Source organism: Ahaetulla prasina, chromosome 2, assembly GCF_028640845.1.
Source record: "Ahaetulla prasina isolate Xishuangbanna chromosome 2, ASM2864084v1, whole genome shotgun sequence".
Classification (NCBI taxonomy): domain Eukaryota; kingdom Metazoa; phylum Chordata; class Lepidosauria; order Squamata; family Colubridae; genus Ahaetulla; species Ahaetulla prasina.
In genome coordinates this window covers 156,681,263-156,707,889 of record NC_080540.1, presented here as the reverse complement: position 1 = coordinate 156,707,889, position 26,627 = coordinate 156,681,263, and the positions used below count along the sequence as shown (strand labels likewise).

Below are 26,627 nucleotides of genomic sequence, written 5' to 3'. Positions count from 1 at the left end.
AAGTGTTTTATTATTATTTTTCTTAGGAAATGAAATCTAGGAATTTTAACATTTCAAATGTCCAGTTTGCCCATAAAGTTTGGAAATCTGCACTGTAATCTGCATCTGAGATTACAGCATAAAACAAATAGGGCTATATCAAAGATTAAATGCAAAAAACATTATACCCAACAGAGGGCAGGAATACATTACAATAGAAATATCAGCTAACATGCCTATGACCTTGTAGATTATCTACTCTTTGAATGTTTTTCTTGTGCAGGCAAATGAAATATATGGGAAGAGTATGGACATATATATAAGTAAGAATATTTACAGCTATGCAGGAGAAGTCAAGTCCTATTGAAGATGTTAACATGGTTCAAATAATATAAATGGGAACTGTACCTTTAACCATTCCAATGAACAGAAGGGTTAACTATATCTGAGTAGTCTAAATCTATAACACTAAGAGTAGTTTTCAATATCTCCTTCAGGCCATCAAATGGCCATCTGAATTTCTGCAACTCAGATACAAACATCCTACCCTCTTTCCCCCAAAATAAGACATCCCCTGATAATAAGCCCAATCGGGCTTTTGAGCACATGGCAATAAGGCCAAGCGCTTATTTCAGGGTTGCAAAAAATATAAGACAGGGTCTTATTTTGGGGAAAACACGGTAATGACAATACATTGTCATTTTATCATCTTTACTTCTCCAAAATAGCATTCTTGCAATTGAGGGTAATCTAATTCAGAATTTAATTCTCCTCCTCCAGATGATTTGGACTACATAAAGTTGAAATGAATATGGCCAATAAGCAATGATTGAAGTTACTAGTTAAAGGTACGATTTAAGAAGTGTGTATCCAGAATGCATCACTCCTAATTTGAAAACTGCTTCCCTAATTTTATTATAGTACTATATATGCTCCAGTTTGCCCAGTGAGCTAGGGATCAAGCACTTAACCATCCTATCTGAGCAACATTCCACCTGAAAATATTACTGTAGTTTAGAAAAATATTATTGTAACGAAGGGAAACAATAAAAAAAATGTCATTACTATGCATCTGCCAGAAAAATCAATATTGTACTGAATATCTTGGATTCATAAATATACTTATGCTGCGGGAGGCACCTAGTTCCTTGAAACCCCACTTATACACTTCATTAGCAGGTTCAGCTACATAAGCAATAACAACAATAAACTGGAATGAGGAAGAGGATTTAGAAAATAATTTCATTAAAACGTAACTGGGGCAGTGTATTTTTTCCTCAGTAAGTGTTTGAGTGCCTTGCTTAGATTCTGAAAGTGAAATAAGGAGGAAAGCAGCCTAACATTTCTCCCCATGTTTACTGTTCAGTTTATAGATTTTAAGGACCTGGCATTTCACAAGATCTGGAATACGCTTTTATTCAGTTCTTATTGCGTAACAGCTTAGAAAGCACTATTTCCAGAACAAGTCACTTCAGCAAGAACAGCCTAAAGACATTATTTTAGATTTAACTTCTGTTTAAAAATTGTGATGTTGGATCGGGACAGGCTGAACGAAGAATTCAGGTGACTGTATCAAATGTAAAGAACAGAGGAAAAAAACAGCAGATAAATAGGCAGAACTTGTGAAAAAAACGGCATCCCATAATGAGTCCTAATTACTAAATTTAGTATTGATTCCATCTACAGCTTATCAGTAATGTCTGTAACAGAAAATAGTCTATGGGACTACTCAGTTTGGTTTACCTATGTTCCTCACTGGTAAATTTAAGTAAATTTAAATTTAAGTAAATTTAAATCAGTTGACCTGGTAATAGGCACAGAATATTTGATAGGATTTTAATTTGGCTCATATCTAAATGGACATTAAAAAAGTGTCTCTAGAAACAAATGTAGGGTGGAAGAGGCCTTATGCTCTTGGCATCTCTGGCACACTACTTTTAATATATACTAACCTAGGCTCTTTTTTCCTCCTGTCTATAACATCACCATAATATGTCAAGCTGCCTTGAATGTTTGCATAAGTAGACAAGCCTGATATAAATCTACCATGTTTCCCCGAAACTAAGACCTCCCTGGATAATAAGCCCTCCCCTGAAAATAAACCCTTTCCTGAAAATAAGCCCTCCCTGAAAAACCGCATGCACAGCCGTTCCCCACCCCTGGTTAGAGTTAGGGAGACAAGAGCTGGAAATCAGATAAGACGGCAAGAGGAGTCCTGTCTTGCTCCATGCACCCCAAAATAATAAGAACTCCTCGAAAATAAGGCCAAGCGCTTATTTCAGGATTCAAAAAAATATAAGACAGAGTCTTATTTTCGGGAAAACATGATAATAAATATATTAGGAAATCTCAACACGCTATATTCAATAGCCAAGCTTGAACTAGAAGTCTCTTCACTTCTGTCAGACTTTGATTACCCCTTTCTCCTATTTGTATATTGGAAATGCAAAGGAAAACTATTCCCAAATAAAAACTGCCATCTTCTGAAGGTAGTCTTTGCTTCTTGCCAGCAAGTTTCATTATTGCAATTGCTTAGCTTAAATCAAGTGACACTTTGGCCCTTCTTTCTTCTTTTTAGTTTAGCCATTGAGAAAAATTGGAGACGAAATATCTCTGACAATCTAAATAACGTATTTCTCTAAGAACCAATTTGTACTACAAGCTTAGATAGAGGACAAGAAAATGGGGCAAGCTAAATCTGAATCAATAATTAGGGAGGCTATTAGTAATCTTGCTGCTGTTATTAGATTTAAAATCAATTTAGTCTCAATTACTGTACATACTGTACATAAACACTGGAAGAAAAAAGAAGTACCTACAATAGAAGAATGGATATTGAAAGTTGCCAATTTGGCTGAGATGGCGAAGATATCAGCCTTTTTGGAAGACAATACGCAAGAAAGATACTTAAAGGAATGGGAAAAATGGATTGACTACATTCAAAGTAGATATCAGACTAAGAGTTATCAGACTGTTTTTGAATGATTATGATGTATTATTTTTGATTGTTTTCGGGGGAAGTTAGGAATTGATTGTAGGGGTATAATTAAGTTGGGACGAAAAATTTTTAGTATATGTTTGTTTTATTTTTAACTATACCTTGTGCTCGTTCCGGGAAGTCGGGGGGGGAGGGGGGTTGTGAAGGGAGGGGGGAGGGGAGGTGGGGGGAAAGGGGGAAAAAAATTTTCTGTAAAACTTTTTGAATTAAAAAATAATAATAATAATAATAATTAGGGAGGCTACTAATCTGTCCAGGTCCCACTCTAAATAGAAACCAATTTTGGGTCACCTGGAAAGCCTTTGTTATAGGAATTAGGGAGAAAAAATGGTGGCAAAGAGGAGGGGCACCACTACTAACAAGGAACCAAACAGCTTCGCGGGAGGTTAATCCAAAAGAAATCAAGCAGTTTTGCAGATGTGTCATGCAAGATGCAACATCCTATATAATCTGAACGAAATACAATATATATATACACACACACACACACACACATACACATATATATGTATAAAGGAGTCAAGGGGGAAAAAAAGCAATTTATTAGTGCAGTCAGCACAATTGAACAATAAAACACAAAATGCAACCAATGATTTGGAAACTGGCAGAAGACATGACAATTTCTATTGGATGTTTTAGAGCACAAGGAAGAGCGACAGCAGGACATTGAGGAGAAAGACAAGGTGTGTTAGGAGAACAACATTAAGAGATGCAGTTAGCTCAAGATGCAGTTATTAGGTTGGATTTAGCAGCTTTTTTTTTTTCAAATTCCTGAGCAACAGGGACTCTTGATTAGAAGTAATCTTCAACAAATAGATCCCCTTTCAAAACATGCCATATTACAGACATGAACACAACCCATTCCACCCCTAAAACTGACCTGATTTTTGATGCACATTCCAAGTATTTTAACATGACTTACAAAGAGAAGTACTGTTCAAGGAATTTTTAAGATACTTGTAATAATTCACAGCACTAGAAACAGTTATCAGAGACAGACTTGGTTTCTAAAACAAAACTCTACCATCAAAAGGGGTGTGGACGGGGAAGAGAGAGGAAAAGCATAAAGCAGCATGTCAGCAAAGATTAAAATGAAAGATTGCGGGAAATGAGGACCCAGCAGAGCTGAAAAATGATGCAAAACCTATCCGTCAGATTTGCAAAGAAGTAAAGGCCACCAAACTGAGTCTTCAAAGCACAGGCATTTCCCATAAAAGAAAATCTGAAACAGCATCTGCCTGGCAAATGTTGAGGATTCACAATCTTTATTTGTACAAATGATGGAAGGAAAGGAGTTGCTTTTGTTAGGTAATTCTGTTAGAAATTGGAACTACTGTATTTTCCTCCAGAGTCCCCTCTCTCTTCTCTTCCATAGAAGACGAGTTTGCCAGTAACAGACAGGAATGAGAACCGTATTGCTATAACATGGATTCTCCATCATTTAATATTCGGCCGCTTACTATTGCACATAATGAGAAAATTTCCCATGCCGCTTCTGGTGAGAGCACAAGGAGGTCTTCTCAAGCCTTTGTTCCCACTGAGGATTTCTGGAGCATTTTTTAAAAAATCCCAGACATCTGAAGAAGCAACCGTTTATATGACATGATCCGAATTCTGCACCATTGCAAACCTCTGATACCAGAGTATTAAGAAAATCTGTATGAAGCACTAGAAGAAGAAAGTCAAGACTGGTTTAAATGTTCCTAGTCAGAGAAGAATATTTAGCCAGTGTAACATATGAAAGCCGCTCAAAATGGGCTGTATAACAAAAGACTTCAATCAGAGCAAGTTTAACTGCTCCTTTATCAATGCATTTATTCCTTGTCCTCAAGAACTCCAGCAGAAATGTTTTAAGCAATTAACAAATACTTAAAGCATTGGAAAGAAGTTCCTATATATATATATATAAACAGAAACCAAAGATGGCAAATAAATTAAATTTGACAGGTAAAACTAGGTAAATTTGAAGACATTCCTAGCTACTGTATTTTTAAAAATAAAAAATAAAAGGAAAACATACAAGCACAAAAATAATACAAAAGACTAAACACAATATTCAAAATGTGAAAAAAGAAAATAAATACAGATAATGATTTTTCAAAATAGGCAACGTAACAAGACTAGATAAATCTGAGTCCATTCTCCTTTTTATGTTTTCTTCAAAAGGTTATGAAGTTGATACAACTTTAAATGGCACATGCAATTTAGAGGGACCATTTCTGATCGGGTGGAGTGATGTGTACGATTGAAGGCTTGCTTCTTATTCGAAAGGAGAAGTCCACAAAGCATCCAAGATGCTTCAGCAACCTTTCAAGAGCATGGAGAAAACTGAGCTCTAGACTTCAAGAGAATCACTTTTCATCCTGCAGTGGTGGTAACAATGCTACAAAGCTAAAGAATGTGACTTCCTTTGAAAACCAAGTCACAATAGGAAAGGAGCCTTCTTCTACAATGTAAACACATCCAAAATGAGTTGCAAATTGTTCTCCAAATGACATAGCTGTTTGGTTCCACAAAACAGTTTACACTGAAGAATCTACTGATGTATACATTTGGCATTACTTACAACTCCGACTTGGCATCTGCATTCTCATGTTTTACTCAAAATCCCTCTTCACATAAAAGCTAAAAACTTATCTTAAAAGTACTGTGTAAATCCCGTTATTTCACAGAGGTGCCTTAGACGAGAGAAGCCAAACGGACCTGGAAATGGTGGGCTAAAATTCTTCAGAATAAACTTTCAGCTTCTCAAAATCTTAAGTCATGGTTTACAGATCCCAAACAGGAACATGGTTTACAGATCCCTATTCAGGCCAATGCAGTCATATCAGGAGTTCAAAGTCTTTATATGACCGAAGACCACAGTTCTTTCTGGAACAGGGAGGAATTTGTTGTGCTCCTTTGTAGAGATTTGGAAATCTTTGTCAACATCAGACCAGGGTTAATGACCATAAGGAGAAGGGAGCGCAGCATGGCATTTTGCATAAATTCCTAGGCTTGTGCCCAGTATAATTCGGGAGTAGCATTTTATTCAACAACGAGAGGAATGATGCTCCGATACAGTACCACAGAACAGAATCAGTGGTCTTAGAGTTGGAGCCTCTCTCTCTCTCCCTCTCTCTCTCTCAAGCACGCTGTTTTATCATCTCTGTCGAGTCTTTAAATTTCCTCCACTCCATGTGCAAATATCATCACCAGGCCTGGCTCTAGCACCATTTCCTCTCCCATGTGCTGATTCTCACAAGCCATCACAACCACAGCTTGTTTGCCTGGGATGCGTTTGGCCACATAGTTTTCATAATAGCGTCGGTTCATCTGGCGAGTTTCTAGGGTGGCCAAGCCTTGGGGCCAGTTCCGTTCATGGGCATTTTCAATCAATTCATTGATGATGGATGTGGGGCAGCCGCTTTCCACCAAGGAACGCTTGATCACAGCTTGGAGTACAGCGTCTGGTGTAGAGATCATACCACCCCATCGGGTTACCCGGGCTGGCTGCAAGGAATTCACCCACCTAGGAGTCAAGTGAAAAGAGTCACACAATGAGGAAAGAAAAACAGATGAAACCAATAGCACTGCAATGAAAGCCTAGAGAGCAAGATTCCTTTTATTGTATTTCTGATCAAGTGGATGATGGTTCCCTGCCAAACAATCATGATGAGTAACGTTCAGGTCTATTTGGACAACACCCTGCATTAGGCACAAAGTATTATTTCTAACACAAAATTAAGAATATCTAGGAAACAGAAAGCCACCGGACAAATATTTCAAACTTTTCACTTTAAAAACACCATTTCCTCCAAACTTCATACAGTGATCTTGGAAATGTTTTGAAGGCTTATTTTCTTTATGGCAGCCATGAAGAATCTGGATTCATCCTCTTGATCCCTTAGTAAATCTAGCCTGCACAGCCACAGATGAGGAAGTTGATCTATTGTACCTCCTGTTGAACCTCATAAGCTGTGATCTCTCTAGTACAATCTTTCCTTCCTGAGGCTCTACATTGTGTAGGATGATGCACTAGGACTTATCCTGAAATCACAGCTTCTGAGGTTTACTCTTAAGTCTGTGGCATTATGAATACTTCTAGCAATTCTATTTGTCCTAATTTGTTTGGGAATATATTTTTATCTATATAATCACTTGCACACCACCCATTTCCCAGGGTGGTTTACACAATCAGACCCTTTTGAAATGAGAACTATGAAGCCTCAAAGTTTAATTATTCTAACAATGGGATACTAAAGTGGTATCCACTGATAATCCAGACATATTCTTTGGCACTGAACAAGATCTCCACTCCTTTGACTATTTTTTAACATTTAAAATATCTACATTTGTTCAGTATCTGTCGCATTCTTAACATTCTGTGTCTCCACCAATTAGAACTTAGTCTATGTTCTAAGGTCTGTAATTTCAAGATGGTAAGAGATCAATCTTCAAAAATAAAATCTGAACATGTTACCTTGACATTTGTAATTAATCTTAAATCAGTCCCAATTTATCTCCTTTATCATACTGAATAACAGCAGCAACCATCTAGTTAGTGGTCAAGCTGCTGTAATGGCTCAGGAAATAAAGAGTTACCTGCTTATGATTCCTGAATTCATGATCTTAAGAGGTTATCAGCTCATTGAATATTTGGAGTTACCTTTTTATCTTTGAAATTTACTATTATCCTGAGAAACAACTTCCAGAACTGGAAAAAAATAACCTATTCTTAACTAGCATAATGGGAAGTGAGGGTGGAAGTTCGTTCTCTGAGCTTATTGGTTTCAGGCAAGGTAACATCTTCAATGGAATTTAAGGGAGGTCGGTGTCCGTGTTCTTCTGCTCATAAGATCTTGTGATAGTGAGGTCTTTATCAGGTATGGGTTGTGTCAAGTGAGGGTCTTGTGATGGGGATCACGTCAGGTAAGGGTCATTTGAAGGTGAAGTGCTGGTTGGGGGGTTTGCATGGGTTGGTTGATGGTTGGTACCATCTCTGGTTGGCTGTGTGGTTGATTCGAATTCTGAAGGGCTCATATGTTGGTTGTAGGCTGATGTGCCTGTTGATGGAATTGCTTTTGGAGTGCCAGGCTTCAATACACTTATGAGCATGGCGGGTGGTAGCATGACCGACGATTCTTGTACAGCTCCAATTGAATTGGTGCTGTTCAGTGTCAGTGTGGGTAAAGATTAGGGATTGGGGATCATGGCCTTTGGGAAGTATTATGGGCTCCTGAGTCCTTTCTGAGCTTGGTTGTTTGCTGGCAGATGTTTCATCTTCATTCAACGTAATGACAAATATTACCTTGATTGCTATGTTTGAACAACTGTACTTGGTAGCATAACATATAATGTACCCCATAATTTTTCCTAATTTTCAATGATTTCCCACCACTATTCACTATTGCCTTTTCCCAAGTTTGAACTCCACCACAACTTTTCCAGTCCAGCACTAGTGAGAGATTAGTACTTACTCAAGGATTTCATTATATTCAATAGTCTCCTCCAAATTCTGCAGGTTGGGATTGACACTACGTATTGCTCGCATGTATGCTTTTAACAACTGTATGTCCCGTTTCTGCAAAAATGGATATTACATTAATTTAACTAATAGGATCCAGAGGATAAAAAGAAATCCATAATATATTGCACACAGCTTAATTTACTACAGCAGTTATTATCACTAACATTTATTAATGCTCAACACTTTACACATGGGCCTCTGGTGGCTCAACAGACTAATGCAGTCTGTTATTAACAGCAGCTGCTTGCAATTACTGCAGGTTCAAGCCCCACCAGGCCCAAGGTTGACTCAGCCTTCCATCCTTTATAAGGTAGGTAAAATGAGGACCCAGATTGTTGGGGGCAATAAGTTGACTTTGTATATAATATACAAATGGATGAAGACTATTGCTTGACATAGTGTAAGCCGCCCTGAGTCTTCGGAGAAGGGCGGGATATGAATGCAAATTTAAAAAAAAACACATTAACAGCGTGCAGCAATGCAGATTCAAAGAAGAAAGGGAGATCTGAACTGCACTGGGTGTCCTATCAGCAACTCCTTGAACAAAGTCGCCTTTTTCCCCAGGCTTGGATTTGGGGTCCAAAAGAAGGCATATTTGATTCAAAAGGATGCAGACAGGTTCTATGCAACTTCCTCCCCACATATTAAATCATGTTTGAATCTAGAATGTTGCATAATGCGAATATACATGTCCAGGGAATACAGGTTGTCCTTGACTTGCAACTATTCGTTTAGTGATTGTTTAAAGTTACAACAACACAAAAAAGTGACTTACAACTGGTCGTCACACATACAACCGTTGCAGTATCCCCAAGGTCATGTGATCAAAATTTGGCAGCTGGCATGTATTTATGACGGTTGCAATGCCACGGAGTCTCATGATTGCTATTTGTGATCTTCCCAGCCACCTTTCAGCAAGCAAAAACAATGAGATAAGCCTGATTCACTTAACAACTGCAGTGATTTCCTTAACTGTGGCAAAAAAAGATCGTAAAACTGGGTGCAACTCAATTAGCAACTGCCTTGCTTAACTGTGGAAATTCTAAACAATGGAACAATTGCGGTCATAAGCTAAGGGTTATCTGTATACGTTACTCTCAATTTACAACCATTTGTTTGGTGACCATTCAGTTTGCATTGAAAAAAGTGACTTCTAACTGGTTTTCACACTTAACGACCGTTGCAGCATCCCTGTGGTTATGTGATCAAAATTCAGATGCTTGGCAACTGGCACGTTGTTGTTGTTGTTGTTGTTTTAGTGTATGGCTTGTGTTAGCCAGGGATCACCAAAGTGGCTGGCTGCCTCTGTGAAAGGAATTTTTTTCAGGCAGTGTTATCTTACCTGCAGGACGCCTCAATGCCAGTAGGCATTTGGGGGAGGCTCCTTTCCTGTCCTTACGCGGTTTATTTGTTCACGGGAATCGAGCACTGACCTGCCGACCTCAGCGGAGTGCAGGTTCAGCGTCTTACCATGTGAGCCACCGCGGCATGTATTTATGATGGTTGCAGTGTCCTGGAGCCATATGATCTTTTTTTTTTTTGCGACCTTCTGACAATGGAGAAGCCAGATTCATCTAACAACCATTCTACTAACTTAAGAACTGCAGTGATTCACTTAACAACTGTGGCAAGAACCGTCGTAAAATGGGGCAAAAGCTGTCTTGCTTAGTAATGGAAATTGTGGTCTTAAGTCAAGGACCGCCTGTATTCCCAATTACGACACGTTTTCACTTCAGTACAAGATGTACAAAGAAACTTTCTAAAAATACAATCCCATTCTCATTCCTCTTGTTTAGAAAAGGTCAGTGGATCCTTTAAGCCAGCTGGCCGTTTGACAAAGGAAAGAAAATGCAATACCTGCTCTGCTAATTGATGCTTATGTTCTGCAGACGTCTTTTCCAATTCAGCTATTCTTGTCTGTTGCTGCTGCACTACTGACCGTAAATGTTTTATACAGTTATGATTCGGCAATTCGTCTTTGGGCATTTCCAAGCTGCACAGAGAAGTAACTACAATTGAGTGCCTAGAAAAAAACTGTTTAGGTGGATAAGCAACCAAGAACAGAGATAAAAAAAACTCTACTCTAAGAAAGTAATAAAATAACAACTCTGAAAATAACAACTCCCAAGCTACCAGCTGCCAATACTGTGCAAGTGGGTTACACCTGATGCATCACAAAAACCATTTCACATTGACAGAACAGCCGGCATAATTATTGCTGTTCTCACTAATATTTCCAGATCATGCTGTCGTGTGTGATCTTTATCGTCAGACCAGCAGAAAATGATGACACTGCTAGGTCATGATCAGACAGACACAAACTAATTTGGGAAATATAACTCACCCGCATCCCTGCTCGCAGGTCACAGGCCGCTTTGGATTGTGTTCGCAGTCATTGAGGTGAGACATCAGGTTGTCAAGCCGCACTACAGCGGTGCAACCAAAAACAGCGTTGTCACACGTGATTTGCAGCTTAGATAGCATATTACGCATGATCCGTGGAACAGGGCGCAGGTGAGCCACAGTCACAACGCTTCGGTCGACGGGACACGTCTGCTGTTGGGAGAACCACTGGGTGATACAGGCATTGCAAAAAGCGTGCTCGCAATGAGGCGCCTGTGTAGAGAACAGAACCAAGCATGCCAATTTAGATTACATCAAGTTTGCTGCTCAAGTTGACGTGGGCTCTTAGTTTTCCATGCAGTTTCTTTTCACTGAATGCTTTTCACTAACAGAATTGGAAATACTGCAGGACAGAACATCCATCGATCAATTAATGTAACCAAGCTATCAAGGGCATATGAAAACATCCGTTCATTCTGCTTGTCGTAGTGAGAACCTATCAGGGAAAAGATATAAAAATCACCCAGCATAATTATTCACCGCCAGGTGTTAGTTTCTGTCCTGCGCATCGACCCTATTACAGATTACCCTGTATTGTTCCAATTCTGGATTAGTATATGTAAGTATGAGAAAAGATATATAGTTACTTCCTTGTATAGTATTCCAATATGCTCTCAAAGTACAGAAAAATGATTTGATGTGAGCACCCCAAATATACATCCCAAAACAGCACAATGTCAAAGCCTCTAAATACGGCACAATTGTCATTCCAGCTCTTTTTCCAAGTACAATTTATTGACGTTAATATACTTTATAAACGTAGTTCTTTGTCTCACAGCTCTACTTCCAAGTAGAGTGTTGTTTGGAGGAAACGAAGATGATTAATTTCTAAAAGAGCTAAATCAGGCAAAGCTCTGGGACCAGATGGCCTACCAAGCGGATTCTATAACATTTTTGAAGATCAATTACTTCTTCCGATGAAGCACTTAATGAATTCTATTTTACAGGGGAATCTTATACCAGATTCTTGGAAGGATGCCTACATTTCTTTAATACCCAAAGATGGACTGGATTTAACTTCTGTGAAGAATTACAGGCCGATCTCTTTCTTTAATAATGACTACAAATTCTTTACATCTATTTTAGCCGAAAGATTTAAATGTTTTACAGGATTATATACATGAAAACCAGTGTGGCTTCTTACCTAAAAGACAAAAGTTAATATTAGAATAATTTTGAATAAAATTGAGTATTTACAACAATGTAGTGACAAACAGGTTGCACTAATATTTCTGGATGCAGAAAAAGGTTTTTGACAATTTGAACTGGGCCTTTATGTTTAAAGTGGTGGAAAAGATGGATTTTGGATTGGGCTTTATACAGGGTCTGAAGTCCATCTTTGCACTCCAGAAAGCTGGAATCATGGTGAATGAAGACTTTACAAAAGTTCAAATTCAGAAGGAAACAAGGCAGTGTTGTCCTTTATCCCCTTTATTATTTATTCTAGCGTCGGAACTGTTAAACAGAGATATTAGACAGGCTAACAGAGCAAAAGGACTACAAATTGAAGCATATAATTACAATGTTTTCCCGAAAATAAGACACAACCATATAAACCCTAATATAAGCCCTACCGGAAAAAGAGGCAGCGAAGGTGCAGGGGCCAACAGTGTCCAGCAGCAGCAGCAGCCTATCGGCCCCTTGGCCAGCACACTCTGGGGTTGCATAGCCCACGCAGCACAGGTGAGTCTGAGCACTGTGACCTCTGGACCGGCCCTCCAAGCAACAAGCGGAGGCAGAGGCACGGGGGGGAGGCACATGATCCAACCTGCCGGATACACTGTGCACTCTGTCCCATCGTCTGTCTTTGCTTGCCCCGCAGCTGCGATGGGGCAGGTAGCCTTGTGTGGGACATCCGGTGGGCCAGATCGCCTGCCTCTGCTTGGTAGCAGTGCTCGAAGTCACTTGCGCTGCGCACGCTGCACAGCCCCAGAGTGTGCTGGCCAAGGGGCCAGCGGGCTGCAGACGGACACTGTTGGTCCCCACATGCTCGTCACCTCTTCTGCATCACATGGTGATTTGCTTTATTACTATCACAACTTATCACAGTAAGTGGCAGGCTGCATTACAGCTGTAATTCGAGAACCTAAAACTCTCATACTACTTTCAGTTCTACAATAAGGTTCCTACATTTTTTCTTGGATCGTCTTAGGTTTTCCCTACACTTATTGCTGCACTGAACACCCCTTTGCCAAGCTTATGCTTATTTATTTATTTATTTATTTATTTATTTATTTATTTATTTATTTATTTATTTATTTATTTAATTAAATTTTTATACCGCCCTTCTCCCGAAGGACTCAGATAAAACAACAATGAATAAATACAAAATAAAACCGTAATTAAAAAACTTATTAGATATGGCCCCAAGTTAAAATGTATTTAAAACAATAAAACCCATTAAATAAAATTAAAATTATCCTCCCATGTGTTCCTAAAAGGAAGCTGCTTAAAAATCAGGTTGATCCTAAAAATCAACCAGCTGAAAATCAGAAGACTACAAATTTAATAAAGTATCTCTGTAATAAGAGAAGCCAAATGTCTGTTTTCTTTTAAAGACAGAATGTAGCCACATAGCAAGACACTCATAAAACGTAAGAATTACATTGAAGTAAGGACACCGTCTTATCATAGCTAAACTACAGATATTACGGAGCAATATTAACTCATACAAAGCAATATTCTCATGATTTTAGTTACTGTGATCACCAGGAACTGAAAAACTGGCAATGTCCCCTTTAAGTCCCAGTTTCAATCTTCCCTCAAGCATGTAAGTTATCCTTTTTGATAAGTTATGTGAGGTTGCAATGCCCATCGTCCTCACCTGGCTGAAGCTGCTTGTAACAATAGCCTGACATATTAAGAGGGTTTGATTGAGGAACCTAGTATAAACAATCCTGAGACAGACAAGACCAATCAGTAGAACAAAAGAAATCTAGTGTGATAGTTAAGACATAGTTCTGGAATCAGGAAAAAACGGATCCAAGTTCAGAAACTCATTAGTGACACTGAGCTAATCACCATTTTCAATCCAACCTGCCTCTCAACGTGGTTGCTATGAGGAAGAGCTCCAAGAGAAAAAAATGGGACATCATAATATATGATATATTATGATGAAGAAGAAAAAGCAGCATCCTGTGTTTCTATGAATGGGAGAAAATTCTTCAGTGCCATTCATACCATGAAGAACAAATGTTAAAAATGTCCTAAGCATATCTAGGTTGAATAACCAGAATATTTTTTAGAAAATATATATATATATATTTTCGGAGGTTTTCGCGGGTGTTTGTATGTAGGTCTTTGGTTATTCGGGTTTTCTCCCGCATAAAATTGGAAGTGTCTTGGCGACGTTTCGACGAAGTCTCATTCATCATCTTCAGGCTGGTGTTTACAGGTTCGTGTTTCTAGGAGCAATGTTCCAATTTTAAAACTTCCAATTTTACGCGGGAGAAAACCCGAATAACCAAAGACCTATGTACAAACACTCGCAAAAACCTCAGAAAACACACACACACACACACACACAGCTGCAAAATTCTACATCCTCCCCACTAACTTGCTTAATACTTGTTAAATGGAGTATCAGGATGCTGTCATCTACTAATTACTATCAAGTTACACGCTTATACTTGCACTACTTAGGTCTTGAATTATGGCTTCACAGTTCATTTTACAGCACTGTCATAAAAACTATTCCTAAGCAAAAAGTAATAATTAATAATGATACAGAAAGCACCATAAGATAGTAAAAAGAGTCAGATCAAGTTTACAGTAGAAAAGAACCTATTATTTTATATAGTTTTTATCTTTTTTAAGATTGTAAATCACCCAGGGTTACCTTATGGTAAGATGGGTGGCCAATAAATTTTACAAATAAATAAATATTTACATTTAAGTCCCTTTTTGCATGGAGAATTTGTTAATAATTCAGCTTTCCACTCATAATAGCTAGCGATGATTCAACCTCAGCCATTTAATTATTTTTAATTTACCATACAAAATAGGTGTGTTGTTTTTTTTTACTTCGGCAAAGCAAAATTAATGTTATTAAAAAAACTATTTACCTTTATGACTTCATTATTTGGCATTATTATTTATCTTGCATATTAAGGAAAAAGATGGTTCATATGGATATTAAGCTGATGATAGCCAGAAGCAAAGTTTAATATATACTTACAACACCCAGACAGGAATTCCACATTGCTCATAAATTATGCTGGTATATTCAATTCTATGCTTACGGCAATGGAAACATTTGTTGTGTCACACTTGATCTTAGCCAAAAGACCAATAAGCCAAAGCTGTCTCATACCACTCACTATATTATTTCCATTAACCTTACAGCACAAGACTTTCTAACATGTACTGAATGAACAGATAATTGAAGTATAGGTTAGACTGCATAATACTGCAAATAACCGAAGAACGTATTCATGAAAAAAAATTGATTCATTCATGCAAAATGATCCTGAAGATACAGTTGAATTCTTAGTTGCTACAAGTAGAATGAAGCACCTCGTCCCTCAATGCAAATCACTATGATTTCTACTTCTTATAAAAATGAGAATAAAGGCTATAAAAGTTCAATAGGCAGGTTGTCCCTTAATGATGATCTGAAAATAGGCCTTATACAGTTCAAGCCGGATTATGTCTGGTTTTCATAATATATTGACATACCGGTACTGAAAAATTACTTCTTAAAACTGATACTAGCTTCAAACCACTGAATCTTTAAAATAATTATCAAAGAATGTAATAATTTTACTTCTGTAATATTTATTAAGTTCCTACACCATATTTCACCCTGTATTTTGAACTATGAGTTAAAGCTACTTTAATCAGTTGCACGGGTGTAACACGTAGAAATCTGCTTGATTGCGGGATAAAATCTCCATGAAAAATACTCAAACATAATCTAGATCTTTATGCACCGAGCATCCTTAATACAGAATATTTACACCAGTAATACCCTCAAAGGCAGTCTGAAAGACATTAACATAATCTATGAGTTTAACTAACATATCCACTCATGGATGAGACTGTCTGCCTTCGGGCTTTCTGCCCGAGCACCATTTTGGCTCTTACCTCTTCGTAGCCAACTTCTAGTGGAAATAGAACTGCTTGTGTCTGCAGATGCCACCAGAGCATTCAAGCATTCATTCTGGGCCTCTGGTGGCTCAGACTGCTAAGACAGTCTGTTATTAACACAGCTGCTTGCAATTACTGCAGGTTCAAGTCCCACCAGGCCCAAGGTTGACTCAGCCTTCCATCCTTTATAAGGTAGGTAAAATGAGGACCCAGATTGTTGAGGGCAATTAAGTTGACTTTGTATATAATATACAAATGGATGAAGACTATTGCTTGGCATAGTGTAAGCCGCCCTGAGTCTTCGGAGAAGGGCGGGATATAAATGCAAATAATAATAATTTTTAAAAAGCACATTCAGTGCAAAAACGCATATAGATCTGTTCTGCAGGGATGGATACTTGAGGCGGCTTTGTAAAAGTCATTTTGTTCTGGCTTGCCTTCTACTGAAGAGACCCACAAAATAAATAATTTTAGACAGATATGCAATGTAGATAACTGCTATTTAGCTTCATTCTAAAACCGTGAGGATAGGTAACCTGTAGCTCACTGACTATATGTAGCCTCCAGGTCATTGTTATGGTGCCACAGTCTTCTGCTCCCATTTTCAAAATTTGGCTGCAACCTCTACAAAATTTAGCAATGTAATTGTCCAGGTATTTTAAAAAAAAAAAAAAAAACCTCAAGCAAAATAAGCTTAATGCTTTTATTGTATGATACAACACAAACAAGAGGCCAATGTTTCCTACCTTACCTCTTCCAAAAAGCCACATAAAAGCACATTTCTTGGCTAATTCTTTCTTATGCAGAAGTTATGTGCGTAAGGAGAACTAGTGGGGTAAAGACTAGTCCCTGCCAGTTCCCCGATGGAATGAGAAATATCAATAAAGCCTGTTATGCGAGTACAGGTAGTCCTCAATTTACAACAGTTAGTTTAGTGACTGTTTAGAGGGCACTGAAAAAGTAACTTATCGCCGTTTTTCACACTTAGGACCATTGCAGCATCCCCGTGGTCATGTGATCAAAATTCAGACGCTTGGCAACCGACTCACATTTACGATGGTTGCAATGTCCTGGGATCATGTGCTCACCTTTTGCAAGCTTCTGACAAGCAAAATCAATGGGGAAGCCAGATTCACTTAACAACCGTGTTACTAACTTAACAGTGATTCACCTAACTATGGCAAAAAGGTAATAAAATGGGACAAAATTCACTTAACAACTGCCTTGCTTAGCAACAAAAATGTTGGGCTCCATTATGGTCGTAAGTCCAGGACTACCTGTAGAATATCTATAACCGTGATGCAGAACCTATGGCATGTGTGCCATAGCTGGCACACAGAGCCCTCTCTGTGGGCATGCACGCCGTTGCCAGCTGCTCTTCCGGTTTCCGGTGCGCAGCTGGTCTTTGCATGTGCCGGAGCACCAGAAACCTGAAGATCAGATGGCAGGTGCACATGTGTGTGCAGGCCACCTGGTGTTCGGGTTTCTGGTGCTGTGGTACGCATGAAGACCAGGTGGCTGGTGCGCATGCGTGCACCAGAAACCCGAAGACCAGGTGGCTGGCACATGCATGCGCACCGGCCTCCTGGTCTTCAGGTTTCCGGCGCTCCGGTGCATTCCGGTTTGAGCACTCAGTGCCAAAAAGGTTTGCCATCACTGATCTATAAGGTCACTGTATTTTGGTTGAATGCATATTGAGGTTGAATATTATTGCAGCCACACAATGGTCATAGGGACACGGTGCGATAATCCACAAGGCTTGGTTAGCACAAGTAAGCTAGGATACCACAGTTATCAAAGCAACTGTCTGCAGTTTGCTTGCTGTTAAATTATTGTGCTATAAGAAGACAGATGCAGCTATGGCTAGAAGTACCGTACATCCTGTTTTTAAAGAAGTTGCTCAATTATAAACAGACAATATACGGGTGTTTCTATAGCTGTACTAAGTGGAAGGGTGGGGGAAGAGGAGTCAGCAAGTGTATTCACACTCACTACAAATTACTGTAAATGTGGTCAAAGTTCTGCCATTTTTAAACCTGCAAAGCAAGCAAGCTATTCAAAACCATTTAGCTAAATCCATCTTTGCAAGGAAACCTTACCCTTTCCGTGCCCCCCCCTTCAAAATAAAGGAAGAAATCAATCGCTAAACTATTGATTAAAAAAAACAGTACTAAGGTATACAGTAAAAAATGCTAAAGGTTTCCCCTGTCTAGTCATGTCCGACTCTAGGACATGGTGCTCATCTGTTTCTTGGACGAGAGCGCCAATGTTGTCCGAAGACATTTTCCATGGTCACGTGGCCAACATGGCTATATGCCAAAGGTGCATGGAACACTATTACCTTCCCTGCTGAAGTGGTACCTATTAATCTGTTTGCATTTGTATGCTTTCGAACTGCTAGGTGGGCAGGACCCGGGACAAGGAACATGAGTTCACCCCGTTGCACGACACTCCGATCTCAAGCCTGGGCCGTCACCTTTCCAGCTGACAAACTCAGCACCTTTAACTACAGTACTTAAGGTTAATTCATTTATCATGGCTGCATGTTGCAAATACATACATATTTTTCCATCTATTCTAGAAATAACGTTCCTTCTGAAGAGATGTGCAGAGTGGAAAAACGAGTCAAATCGCAGTCATTCTATACAAAATGGCTTGTTCTTTAATCCTTTTAGATCAATTACTACCAGTATTAACCAATTCAGTCTTGCAAAATCACATTCCTTTAGATTCCATGGTTTAGAAATTGCTTTGAGTAACTATTTTATTTCTGAACTTCTAAATATAATATAATGCACTTGACAGGAAGGAAAGTAGCCTCTTGCAGAGACAAAGAACAAACAGACGGATCTATAGAAAGAGAGTTTTATTCAAATTTGCCCCAAAGCAAAGCGATACTGAATTTAAGACACACCCCTTAACACAAGACATACGCCCCCATTGCTTGCATCTGTTACTCTCCTCAGCGAACTAAATATAACTTTCTCATTGTAAAGGCAAATTAATTTGGGGAAAGCAGTTAAGGCAACCTGTCTGCAACAGCAAATACTGTACTGCTTTTCTGCATGGATAGTCGTACCTAAGCTTAGAATATGTATTTTTATGAAGGCAGAAGTAAACAGAAACGCCTATAAGATTACCGTAACTGTTACTTCGTAATCTCATGATAAATTCCTAACACCTTCTTGACCCAGAAAGTTTCGTTAGCTTTTTTTGTGCATATGCTTTTGAATCACTATTGACTCTTGGTGACTGCCCGGACGAGCTCTCATATTTCTTCGCTATAAGTATTAACACATTGTTTGAATCAACTAAAGCAGGGGTCCCCAACCTTGGCAACTTTAAGCCTGGTGGACTTCAACTCCCAGAATTCTGGAAGTTAAAGTCCTCCAGGCTTAAAGTTGCCAAGGTTGGAGACCCCTGAACTAAAGCTTATTCAGAGGATTACATAATTAGGATTTATTCTATAATATCCACAAGTTTAATTTCTTATATACTTAATGTCACATATATCTGAATATATCAAAACTTTTCAGGAGTACACAAATATTCTCTCTTTCTCTCTCTCATTAACTGACTCAGTTTTATATTTTGCTTTGGAAAACTAGTGCTGTTAATTTAAATAAACTTCACAATGATTAGCATATTGTGCTGATTTTTTTAAAAAAAATTCTAAACAAAAAGTTTAAACCTGGACATTTAGCTGAAGCAGTTGAACTGAAATAGAAGATAATGGTTAACTATGCTACATAGTTAGTTTTAAATACAATATATTTATTATTACATTTATATTCTACTTTTAATCCAGAAGCTCAAGCAGCATATAAGTGCATCCATCTCCTATTCACCCCAAAACCAACAGCTTGTAGGTACAGATTTGGCACAGGGCGAAACTAGCTCCAAGTTGCAGTATGTTTCAGTGGCTAAGAGTGGCACAACATCATCATCATTACACTGCGCTATGTTTCTCTATATGAGTAAGAAGGACTTAATACATAATTGCTTTATAAAACCTGTATGCAAAATACATATTAATTAATTTAGTCTTTACCACCTACCTGCACTGGCTCCTCCAAAACCCCACTGCAGATGGGGCAAATAAGATCTTCATCAACATCCCCTTGAAAACGTGCTACATCATACCCCATTTCTCATCACCGATGCCAAAACGCTAGGGGAAAAAAACAAAGCAGGAGGGAGAAAAATTATGTATTTGAATTTTCATGACAAGAAGCTCTCTAAGCATGTATTTCAAAAAAATGTTATTAGGGTGAATCGGTTAGAAATCCTTCATCTAACCAGGTTGCCTTCTTACTAATCTGATAAGGCTGCCTGCTAAGTGACAGATTCACAGAGAAAGCTCCAAGCCTCTAAGGAACAGGATGTGGCACGACAGAAAAAGAACAACTTGACTCAGCCGCCTTTTCTCTAGGATTAATTTTCCAGTTTTACTAGGCCAGGGGTCTGCAAACTTGGCTCTTTTAAGACTTGTGGACTTCAACTCCCAGCTTTGCTGGCTGAGGAACTCTGGGAGCTGAAGTCCACAAGTCTTAAAAGAGCCAAGTTTGCAGACACCTGTACTAGGCTATTACTACCAGATTAGATACTTCACTCCACACTACGTTATTATTCACTTCTTCATTTGCAGTTTTATATACAATAGTCCTCCACTTACAACCATTCATTCAGTGACCGCTTGAAGTTACAATGGGGCTGCAACTGACTAATAATGACCATTGCAGCGTTCTCATGGTCACACGATCAAAATTCAGGTGCCTAGCAAATGGCATGTATTTATGATGGCCGCGATCACCTTTTCAGACCTTCTGGCAAGCAAAGTCAATAAGGAAGCGAGATTCACTTAACAACAACGTGTTATCAACTTAACTGCAGTGATTCCCTTAACTGTGGCAAGAAAGGTTATAAAATGAGACAAAACTCACTTAACTGTCTTGCTCAGTTATGGAAATTTTGAGTTCAACTGTTAAGTCGAGGACTACCTATATTCCACACCCTTAGACATCTAGTCCCCAGCTTAGAACCCAGGACTGTATCTATTGAAGGGAGAGGAGTTCTGGAAATCTGAAACTAAACATTTAATGGTGGATCAATATTTCTCGCTATCACCTTGCTGAAAAGAGAATTAAATCAAGTTACTCCTAATGTCAGAGAGTGAAATATACATCTTTGCTCAGGAGAGACTATTTCTCAAGGGTATACATAGCATAAATCTTTCCCCAGAATGCTATCTGGAAGAGTCTGTAATTAGAAGTAGACTTTGCTTGTTCTCTTAGGCGCAACTATCTGCAGACATTTTTACCAGAATTTGGGACATTTTTGAAAAGCTTGGGATGATTTCATTTAATCCTTTTTTTTCTAATGTCTCAACAGGATATATTTTTCTCTGTTCAGTCACCTCATCCTTTCATCTCTGCTGTCCCTCTCTTTCCTTCCTTTCCCAGTGTTATCCATTCTGCCTTTTCCCCCTTCTTTTTTTTCTATGTCTGCATAGAAGACCATGGTATTTATTTGCATGTGCATGATTAGTTTGTGTAAGAAAATATCTGAAGACACAGGATCAATTCAGTTTATAAAAGGGGTACTTTAATTTTTCACTTTAGCAATGCTGGCAATCCTGCAGAAATGAGAGCCAAGAGGTCCCAAGGAAGCAAAACTCAATAGCAGGACAATATATACTGATTTATAGGTAACTAATTTTAATCTGCTATTATTCTGGGCCTGTCTTTTATGGGAATGTGGCTTCTGGTAAATGCATATATTTCCAGGATTCCTTTCAGGTGACACAGACAACCCCACACATTGCCAAAATTGGGAAGATAGACATTGCATAGTATTATGTTTTTAATTTTTCCTTCAAGTCGTCTTTTTTTGTTTGTTAAATCCTGCTTACCTTCCTCTCGGATAAAAAAAAAATGTTACTCATCAATATTTGGGGCACTTTTCAGTAATTATTGTACACAGCAAAAAAACGTTAATGTTGAAAAAAAATCAGCCTGGATGGTCACTTTGAATGAACAATAGAGAAAAAGACATGTACAATCAGCAACACCACTAAGCTCTGCTATAGAATATACAAACCATAGTCAGTCCATTCTGTCTAGAACAATCTGTTTGAACGGAGAACAGCAGCCATTCAAATGACTCAATACTCACAAGTTTTGCAAAGAACATCTAGATGAATTATATTTGAAAGGAAAAGGACACCTATGGATTTTTTTTAACTGAACTGCAAGCCTATATCAAGACCAAATCTCAATTTAAAAATGTTCGGATATTAACTATTGGAACTTTATAAAGGCACAATCAGGCCCTGCCAGGCTGTGCTTGTTCCCTGCCACCCATCAACATGCCCTCTTACATCTGGAAGAAGCCACCCCTGGCCAGCCATGCTTGTGCTGCAGCCACTTATCATCCTACTGGCCAGCTTGCAAGTCAGTAGGATTTGCAGGATTTGCAACTTCCTGCCAGCATCCCCACTGACTTTGCTCATTGGAAGCCAGAAGCAATAGCACTTAGACTTATATACCGCTTTACAGCCCTCTCTAGGCGGTTTACAGAGTCAGCATATTGTTCCCAATAATCTGGGTCCTCATTTTACCCATCCTGGAAGGATGGAAGGCTGAGTCAACTTTGAGCCTGGTGAGATGTGAACTGTCAAATAGCTGGCAGACAGCAGAAGTATTGCACTCTAACCACTGCGCCACAGTGGCTCAGAAGGAAATTACAACGAAGTCCTTGCTTAATGACGGTAACCAGGGACTGCTGGAATTGCTGTCAATAAATGATACGGTCATAATATCGCCCTTTACAAATGCATTGCTTAACAATGGAAATCCCAGGCCAAATTACCATTGTTAAGAAAGGAATACCTGTCACTTTGCAGGTATTCAAAGAGAGAAGTTTCTTTCATTCTAGTAAAAATTCTTTTTTTTAAATATACTTTTTATTAGAGATTTTTAAATGGATAAAATTTAAACATGAAACAATATAGAAATGAAATTAAGAAGGAAATAAGAGAGGAAAAATGCAGAAAAAAGGAAAATATATTTAAAGAAGTAACTTCTGATCTTTATTACAGCACTTACAATTAGCATCACTACTTAGTTCACTTCTTACCATATTTCAACCCTTTCCAATTGACAAATCAAGAAATCATTAATTTATTCCTGTCCATTTTCAACAAAAAGTCCACAAAGGGTTCCAGTGTTTTATAAAAGTACTTATCTTATCCCTGATCAAGCAAGGCAATTTTGTATTATTTTCTTTTGCAGAGAACTTTACAATAGTTATATAAACTTTAGCTTAGTGTTGTCTTAATATTCTTTCTGGACAAGGTGCACAAGTATGTTCCTTAATACGTTTTTTAACTTTTCATTTCTTGTGTTAATTCTGTATAGCTTGTCCACTTCAACATCCATTGATGCCTACTTCCTCCTATTCTAAAAATATTGTAGGGTTTTAACAATCGTCTTCACTAAATTGTCCTGTAGCTGTTCTTAGTCTCAAGCAGCCTTCATTTTCTTTTAAATTCAGTAGTATTACATTTTTTTAATCTTTTTTTGGCTTATCATTTCTGTCTCATTTTTATTGCAGATTCTTCAATTTTTTTATTTATCTTTTCTTCTGTATTTAATACACCCAGAGACCAAAATTATTCAAAATTTAATAATAATCATAAACTGTCAACATATTCTGGAGCCAAAACAGAAAGAAACTTGACAAAACTCTTATAAGGTGATTTGGTAAGAGTTCTGGGGGCTTTCCAGTGTAATTAGCCAGATATTGGCCCAGTGGAAACATACATGATTTGAGGTTCAAGTAAGTTTTTTTTAAAAATGAAAGGCCTTTAACCGTAAAAGCCATATTGTTTTTAAATTGAACCTAAGGGAAACACTAAACCAATCCCCTTTACTGCAGAAGACTAACATGTTATGATCTTAAAGCAATGCTTGCTACCCATTTTTAGTTCAATTATGTACGGAAATCAAAATTACTTATCAGACCCCCGCTACTTAAGTAATTAGATAACTTAATTTTATTATGGTACTGTAGGAAAACAAAACATACAATATGCCACAAATATTGCCAATGCAAAGAAATGCATTCCTAAGAGATATTTTAGTAAGATAAATCTGCAAAAAAAATTCTAGATCTCAATATCCAAGCTGACTTTCCAGTTGCAATTTATAACCAGTTGCAACTCTTTTCATATGTCAAATTAAAAATTAAATACTACAGAATTACTCTTTCACATAAAATCAGTTTCTTGGTCTTGAAAGAAAATGTTCTCCCCTCTCTGAAATTTTAAGCTGTTTGGGCTAATTTATTAGTAAGACAAATCCACTACCTACTATAAATTGCATTAGATCTGTTTTCAGATATCAAATTGTATCATGTGGCTGTAATTGGCTGTTAACAAAAAGCTACCACAGCTGTATAAAGCTTTTTAACCCGGTCAGCAACAAGATGGAAATGGATTAAAACTGCATGCTACTCCTCTTCGTACAATGCAGACATCTAGCCACCTTTTAATTATCTTCTACTGAAATATTCTGTACTTCACAGAACATTCATTTCAACTGTTTAGTCTACCTATGGAACAGATGCATAATGCAATATTATAATTGCATGTATGTTATTACTTCAAGCTACAAATATGATTAATCACATAAAAAACACAACATATATAAATAAAACATTACTTTGAAAATAACATCCATATTTTAATCTACATCACTATTTATATTCAACCTGCTGTAATCCACTAAAACTGCCCTTCAGAACTACTACAAAATGAGGATGGTATTCCTCTGGACAATCCAACAACTTCTAATTCACTTTAACATCTGGTAATTAAAAAATTAGCAATTGTAATTAATCTCAATTAGTATTTATATTTCTCAATGTGGGGTTGTCAGATCAACCATAAGAGCTAAAAAGCAGAAAAATATATCATAGTTTATCAACACATTGAAACAAATCACATTTATACATCATTCAGAAGAAATAATAAAAAGCTAAGGAAACAAAAAACAAAAAACCAGAAGATATCTTCTACAGCAACAAACACCCAGATAAGCAGGGATTAACACCAGACAAACAATCAAGCAGAAAACTTAACTTAATCAAGGAACCACCAAGGAGAAAATCACACCCCCACCAATACTGACAGGGCAAGCTGCTGTTTATAAATAGGGAGCAAACCCCAAACTCCCCAGTACTGATGATGCTACCTAATTGCATAATGAGACATCTGCAAGCAAACAAGCAAGCTCAGACCATACCAAGGACTCCACAGTTCAACCTTAAGCTACAGTCACCCTCTTCTATTGCAAGTTCAGTTCCCAGCAACTTCATAGAAACGTCTATGTAATTTTCTTACCAGTAAAATGACAATAGTTTGTCATTTGCTTTCTTCTGGAATTGTTGAAATTCAATATTAGACTATTTATATAACTAGCGGTAAATCCAAGTTTGAATAACATCTAAGCCCAGATAAGAGTAGCTAGGCGTGGACGTCTGCTGAGACTTACCGATAGCACCCACTTCTCCAGGATAGGCCACATAATGAATCTGTTCAGTTAAACACCAGACTTCAACAGAAAATGAGAATATACCTATAAAAGCAAAGAGTGTATTGACTTCTGGAAGAAACAATGATTTTACCTTCTGCAGCAGAATTTCTTCCTGAATAGCAGCAAGACAATGCTGACGTTGCGTTCCTCTTCTGAATTGAACTCTCACCATGGCCCATTTTTCTCTCTCTTCTTGTTCAGATTAAGTCATCGTTTATCTTAACAGCCAGAATCTGTGGTCATAAAAGGATAAATAATTTAACAGAAAATTTAAAACAAAACAAAACAAATTTATACCAGTATGGTATAATGCCCTAATATTTTTAGTAACAGCACAGCAGTACAGTACACAAAATTATGTACATTCTCTTCATCATTTGCTCTATACACGGAATGCAGGAATTAATATTCAGCTCATTTCCACACCCTTAGGTAAAGCATATTATTTGCAACATATTTATTATGTCTGACTTATTTGAAACATTCCACAACAGCATATATTTTCAGCCTTTTCTGACAATTCTCTCAATTCTAAGTAATTTACAGTGAGAAGGTGCTTCATGTTTAGTTTTGCTCAGAACGTACCCTAAAAATAATACTTGGGTGCTTTTTTAGTGGCAATAGCAAATAGCAAGGAGATTAAAGATGATTTTTAAAAAAGCATTCGATATTCACATGAGTTTTCATTTCATAATGTTCTGCTTCAAATACTAATGATGCCTCATTTCATATCAACAGGTATTTTACCCATTTGATTTAAATAATCTACCATTTTTACCAAAAATTGAAATTACACATAAGAGCTTTTGTTTTTACGTGAAACCCGCGATGCCATTCTTGGGTCCAGCTACACAGAAAGTTCAGAACAAAAGACTAAGAACAGACACTGCATTTTATATTTTTTTCCCTAGAAATCTATTATCTCACTGTGCTGGGAATAGCTAAGACCGGATGCATCATACCACATATGAAGGAACCTACAGATTCTATTATGAGCAAATGTATAAATATAAATGCACACAATACTATACAAAGGAGCAGCAAAGAAACAAGA

At 37.8% G+C, this 26,627-nt stretch overlaps 1 protein-coding gene across 5 annotated transcripts in view; it reads right to left on the bottom strand.

Moving 5' to 3' along the window:
• Positions 1–3,504: 3,504 nt before the first annotated feature.
• Positions 3,505–26,627, bottom strand: part of RNF41 (ring finger protein 41) — a 29,233-nt gene continuing 6,110 nt past the window's right edge. For 4 of the 5 annotated variants that reach the window (XM_058167648.1, XM_058167652.1, XM_058167650.1 and 1 more), the window contains exons 2-7: positions 25,665–25,806; positions 20,036–20,148; positions 10,831–11,102; positions 10,344–10,479; positions 8,437–8,540; positions 3,505–6,488 (exon numbers count right to left, since the gene is read on the bottom strand). In XM_058167648.1, coding sequence (XP_058023631.1) covers positions 6,137–6,488; positions 8,437–8,540; positions 10,344–10,479; positions 10,831–11,102; positions 20,036–20,125 — 954 coding nt within the window. In that variant the 5' untranslated portion in view covers positions 20,126–20,148; positions 25,665–25,806 and the 3' untranslated portion in view covers positions 3,505–6,136. Of the gene's footprint in view, positions 6,489–8,436; positions 8,541–10,343; positions 10,480–10,830; positions 11,326–20,035; positions 20,149–25,664; positions 25,807–26,627 lie in introns of all 5 variants that reach the window. The other variant, XM_058167653.1, reaches the window with a different exon arrangement.